The sequence below is a fragment of the Lygodium microphyllum genome, chromosome 29, assembly GCF_053477565.2.
Source record: "Lygodium microphyllum isolate KBCC chromosome 29, Lygodium_microphyllum_v1.1.10, whole genome shotgun sequence".
Lineage (NCBI taxonomy): Eukaryota > Viridiplantae > Streptophyta > Polypodiopsida > Schizaeales > Lygodiaceae > Lygodium > Lygodium microphyllum.
Genome location: NC_141163.1, coordinates 16505657 through 16511819, shown reverse-complemented (window position 1 = coordinate 16511819; position 6163 = coordinate 16505657). Strand labels below are relative to the sequence as shown.

Genomic DNA, 6163 nt, shown 5'->3' with positions numbered 1-6163 from the left:
CTCTGGATGTCAATGCTGAGCTTAATACACGTGTGGGTGATGTGATTGAGGATGTCACTATATATATAGACATTTTGGGCAATTTTATTTATTTGACAATCACTAAGAAATATATAAACTATGCACTTGGTTTGGAGTGCAGGTCTACACTTGACTATATCTTGTTCTATGCAACAGGTGTATCCTTGGACTTGCATAGTTACACAAATGTAGATTAGACTAGTAGTATTTTAGATAGGATGTCTAGTAGTGGATTTATGTTTTCCTTTAGGATTGGTGTTGTTACTTGGAGTAGCAAGAAACAACCTACAGTTACACTATCTAGTACTGAGACGGAGTACAAGGATGTTGTAGTTGTAGCATGTGAGGTAGCTTCGCTACAAAAGAAACTTGGTGATTTGGGGCTACAAGTAAACGAGAATGTTACAATCTATAGTGATAATATTAGTCGCATTTAATTGGCCAAAAACCTAGTGTATCATGCACAATCCAAACACATAGAGATCTATTACCATTTCATTAGATCACAGGCTCTAGCAAGTGATATTGACTTGGTTTATGTCAATACACACAAGATCAAGTTATAGATATTTTCACCAAGGCCTTGGGAGCTTAGAAGCTATGTTGCTTCAAGACTATGCTTGAATACATAAGCTCATGTTGAGCTCAAGGAAGAACGTTGAGATGTTGAGCTCTACATGAGCTGGTATCCACTACATGCCTTGGTGATGTGGTAGGACTTTGCTCATTGGCATGTTAGGTGACTGGCATGGAGGATGTACCAGTAATTCTATAGTTGGACTACACTCACATTGTCCATTCTTTGTTATAGCACATTGATTGTGCCGCCTCATCTATCCTTAGTGGATTTATACTTAGTGAACCATGTACATATATTCTTGTACTTTCATATTAATCTTTTATCATATTGTAAACAAAGTTCTGTTATGTGAAAAAAAAGAAAAAGAAAAAGAAGAACATTTCAACCCCACTTCTTTATATACTCTAGTCTCGATTGTGTGTGTACACACACACACACACACACTCTCTCTCTCTCTCTCTCTCTCTCTCTCTCTCTCTCTCTCTCGCCTATTGACACGTGTCTTAGTAGTTTATTCTAGACTATATTAAAACACTTCAACCTATGCCTACAAGTCTTGTTGATGATAGAATCAAGTAGTACTCAACATGGATCTTCAATTTATAGCTTTTAATGAGGGGCCAGTTTGTCTAAGATCACATATTTAACTCCATTTATAGCTCTTAAAGTTTAAAATATGGCTACTTTTTACATCAAATACAATAAGTGAGCTTGCATATATGGCTACTTTTTACATCAAATACAATAAATGAGCTTGCATTTTGCTTTTGGCATATAGATTAGAACAACCCCATAGTTTAGTAGTTATATCCAAGTCAAGCTGCTTTCATACTTTTATGCTTGCAAGCACATTGTTGTACATTAATTGTTAACTGTACAATTGATCTCTACTATCAATAATCATTAGAGTTAGATATAGACACAAAAAATATACGTGCATACACAAGTATGCATGAAGAAACATTAGTGTTAGTCATGGTGGTTTCATACTTTCATGCTTGAAACCCTATTGTTGTACGCTAACAATTGGCTCTATAATTTGATCATTTCTTTCACTTAATCATTAGATTTACAAATTTCGAAAAAATCTGCAAACTTATATAACTTCTTGAAAAGAAATGGTAGAGTTTGTGGGGAGGTACATGTAGTGTGTACAATAAACATTGTAACACAAAGTCACAAAAATTGAAGCTTTGGGACCGGTAGTAAGGTGAGTACCAATCGAAGCTCAAAGATTATTGCACTCTCACTTAGTAGCATCTATGGATGAGGATGCTTTGTGGAAGAAGCAAAACATAGTCCTTTGCATAAGGGAATATTTGAGAATATATCCAATGATGATGAATAGCAATAAAGGGAACAAAATGCATTCCTCAGAAGCTGTAGATGAAGTGAGAAGCTAGAGTGACCAACATTATAAATGTTGACAAAAAAGGAAAAGCAATGAATCCTTTGGTTTCCGGTAGATGGAAGATCTGCATGAGTGATACAAGAATTCTTGTATAATAACAATCGATTAATAAGAACCTATTCTTTTGGCCACTCATCTTGGAGGGGAAAATATAATTGTTAGATCTCGACAATTTTTGGAGGTTATGAGTTGTTGGAAAGGGTCTTATGAAGATAAAACATAGGTGCTACTGATTGAAAAAAGCTATATACTAAAAAATGCAAAACTTGTAGATGTTGTTGAGAGTAGTAGGAGTGATAAGGGATGTTCTATAACTGCTTGAGATCTATAGCAACAAAAAGATGTTGATACAGCTACTCCTATCGACCTCTTCATACTACAAACATAGATTTGTAGGCTATGAAATGCGGCCACCCCGATGAAATCGATGTCACCAACTCTTGTAGATGGTCGCCAAGCTGAGGAAAGTGCTTAGTGGATGCCAATATGAGAATCTGCTCTGGCTTCAGCCTAAAGTACGCTAATCCTCTAAACTAAGGGTGTAGAGTTTGTTTTATTATAGATATATTCCATGTAGGGGCATGGACCAACCAAGAGTGCCGAGGAGTGTACTGATCTTAAGAGGAATGAATGGGAGGTGTTAAACACAGCATGGCCTATTTCTAGGAGGGATTTTAGAGCACCATGTGCTATAAGTGCCAAAACATACAAATAAAGCCTTTTTAGGGCTGTTTATGGAGACGATAATTAGGAATCCATACAATCAATGATAGGTGACAATGGTTGCTCAATAGTTGGCTATGGTTTCATCACTTGATTTGTAGGACTTAGAAATATTTGCCTCGCAAAACCTCATAGACTGTTCAGGGCAAGGCCAATTTCTAGACCTACCACATCCTGTGAAAGTTGATGTGCTAGATGAAGTATGTGTCTAGATATACCACATCCTGCGGATGTTGATGTGCCTGATGCCTTGCATACCAATCAAGCTGATGAGGACGAAGTATGGTAGTGACCATAATCCAAAAGCCATCAAGAAATTTTCCACCGAAGTATGGTAGTGACCATAATCCAAAAGCATCAAGAAATTTTCCACATTTGAATAAAAGTAAGGTTGAGACTAATGTAACTGAAATCTTGAACCAGGTAAAAAAACGTTGCTTCTATCATACTCGCACCATGAGATATTTCAGCTGACAGCAGCTGTGTTCTTATTACAATGCATAGCTGGGGGTTCATTGGAAGAAAAACTTGAAATAATAATGATTGCTTGCTTGCACCCAAGGATACATTCTATGCTCAACATTTTTCTGTGCATGTGTTTCTATACGGGCGATCACTAATTAACTTACAACAGCAAGTTGGCAACTCTCAACCCTTGAGCCTAGATACAATCAGGCCAGCACGTAGCCTAATGCCCATCCAGTCGCATCTGTATTGCTCTCGTCATTTCTCACACTACAGTAAGTGTTACAAAAATGACACTCGCTGGACATCTTAACCTTTCTGCAGTAAGCAGAGTGCACAAAAACCTTGGACTGTTCCCTCACGGCTTTCACACCCACTTCAATCCTGCAAAAACCAATCCACAAGCTCATGAACCTGATCCCACATACATATTCTGATTACAGCATTGCATATGCTGCCCTTCGAAAAGATTCCAATTCAATATCTAATGATACAACCTGAACAACTTCATTCTGAATGCCCAGGAATTTGATACAGACCTAAAGTTAGCTGTAGGAAGAAAATGGTTTGATGTTAGCTTATGAGAATTACATGTGCAATATATGAGCTACACATGGGACATTATCAGCAGTAACAAACTAAATTCATGACGAATCGTGTCTATTAGCAAGAATACAGTGGAACATTAAACTTGATGATCCTGAGACTTGGCAAACCACCTTTGGCTTATCAGAAAGCTCATGACTATGATCCTTGTCCAAGCTGCTTCCATACTTGCATTCTCAGTTAAGAAAGGGTCCATGCTCCTCGATCAAGCCACTTCCACACAACTGGCTTCCCATGACAAGATTGCCAAGCATCGCATCAACTATTTGCTAGAAGTGTTTTGACAGCATCTTTGAAACACATGTAATCTCCTAAAGTATTGTAAATTTGATGTGATATTCTCGCATATGCTGTGAAAACTGGACCATTTGAGCTATTTCCTGGCATCTCTGAAGCTCCAGCAAAATAAATCGGCACTTCTACACCAAATCCCTGACGTAAACGTGTCCTTAAATCCAGTGCATCATCAGGTGATTTGACACCAAGTTCATTTGGGAGACCCACCATTATCATTGATGGGCATAGCTCTGGTGGTGTTCCCAAGTGTGTTCCCCATTCCTTTGCCAGCATACTGCCCATTGCAACAACTTTCTGATGGTTCCATCTTTGTACAGCCTGGATACCTCCGTCAAATGTACTGAAAAACTCTATAGCAGATGCTGCGGCTAGCTGTGCACTGTAGTCTCGGGTCCCGATCCATGCACACTCATTGTCTAGCCCATTTTCATAATGGTGAGAGATAATCGGATGGTGCAGGGTTTCTAAGTGCCGGGCCTTGCAGAACATAAAGGCTACAGCTGGGGGAGCAAACAGCCACTTGTGAAGATTGCTGGTATAATAATCAGCATCAATTTCTTGCATGTCAATGTCAATGCTTCCAATTGCATGGGCACCGTCTACCATGATTTGATCAATGCCAGCTCGTCTGCATAACCTGACAAGCTGCTTGACAGGAAGAATTACAGTAGGCATGGATGTAATATGATCAATTAGGGCAAATCTTATACTCAGGGATTGCTGTTTTGCATGCTGTAGAGTGGCCTCAAAAGCCAACAGGATCTCTTCACTGGAGGAAACAGGGAAAGGGAGCTTCACTTCGACAAGCCGGGCACCTGCACGCAGCAGGTAGGCTTTGACAGCCTTCTTGACGGCTCCATATGAGAAATTCATGGCCAATACAGCATCTCCTTTCGAGTAAGTGCCATCTGAAAAGTCCGAGGCAATCTTCTGGAGCACCATGGAGACTGCAACAGTGGCATTATCCACGAGGACGACCTGTTTGACATCCGGAGAGCCAATGAGTGCCGAGATGGCCTGCCGGCTCGCCAGGATGCCCTGTTCCAACGATTCAAAGTAATGTTTGTCCGGCTGCTGCAGCCATAAGCGGGCAAACTCGGCCTGGGAGGCCAGGACGGAGGCGGGGCAACTGCCGAAGCTGCCATTGTTGATGCGGGCGACACCTTGCTCATGATGACCAAACTCCTTGGCAATGAAAGCAGGGAAGCTGGCTTTTTCGCTCGCGCTCGCTGCAAGCCTCAGCTCATGATGGCCGATGGCGTCCTGCTTGTTTTCTGGCTCACTGCAAGACATGGCTTGGTGAGGAGGGAAAGCGCTTCGCAGGTCGTACACATACAGACCCTAGATACCGTGGAGGAGGAGGAGGAGGAGGAGGAGGAGGAGGAGAGGAGGAGACGGATTGATCGCTGCTCGTAAACATACAGACCCTAAGCCTACAAAGAAACCATAAGGAAAACGACTTGGGCGGCAACAACAATGCTCACATTGTTGTTTTAACCTATTCTCTGTTGTCATTCACTTGGCCATAGTGATGTTGGGTGGCATTTTCCTCTTAGCATTCTGAGCCGCCTAAAGGCATATGGTTTTACGATGGTCCCATGGTATCATGCAACGCTATTCAAGCATTCCTTCTATTTTAGACGCAAAAAGAATGTTAGAATGATCAACCAGCAACTGTTAGTAGGGCCGTGTGTGTTGGTTCTCTAGTTCAAATCCCCTTAATTGCACAACCCTCTAATGATGCTTGATCCTTCAAGATGGAAAACCTTGTACGGGGTTAGATAAACCAATGTCAGAATGGCATGACATTTAAATATACAATCCTTTAGAATAAGAAATAGCATTCACATGGACTAGTAAGGCATTGGCCAATTCAAAAAGGGTAGCCAATTTGGCCGAGCCTTTTTTGTTAAGTTTTCCTACCATACTAGCAATACAGCAATTATTCCATGCTTTATACATAATTTAACTCCAAATTACTTCCTACTTGACTCCTTTAGTTAAAGAGGTAAACTTTTTGTAGAGTTAAAGAGGTAGACTTTTGAGTGAAGTCAATTCTT

The 6163-nt window shown here is 40.5% G+C and overlaps 1 protein-coding gene across 3 annotated transcripts; it reads right to left on the bottom strand.

The window, feature by feature from the left end:
• Positions 1 to 2633: 2633 nt before the first annotated feature.
• On the bottom strand, positions 2634 to 5592 carry LOC148010416 (putative L-cysteine desulfhydrase 1). 3 transcript variants are annotated; one of them, XR_015689565.1, is made up of 3 exons: positions 3920 to 5592; positions 3698 to 3749; positions 2634 to 3584 (listed from the first exon to the last, which is right to left on the bottom strand). XR_015689565.1 is itself a non-coding variant. In XM_087672037.1 (1 exon), the coding sequence occupies exon 1, from the start codon at positions 5394 to 5396 to the stop codon at positions 4065 to 4067; it is 1332 nt and encodes a 443-aa protein (XP_087528163.1). In that variant the 5' UTR covers positions 5397 to 5592; the 3' UTR covers positions 3751 to 4064. The 3 variants fall into 3 exon arrangements, 1 of the variants encoding a protein (XP_087528163.1); XR_015689566.1 differs by lacking the exon at positions 3698 to 3749; XM_087672037.1 differs by lacking the exons at positions 2634 to 3584; positions 3698 to 3749 and having other exon boundaries at positions 3751 to 5592.
• Between the last annotated feature and the right edge of the window lie 571 nt (positions 5593 to 6163).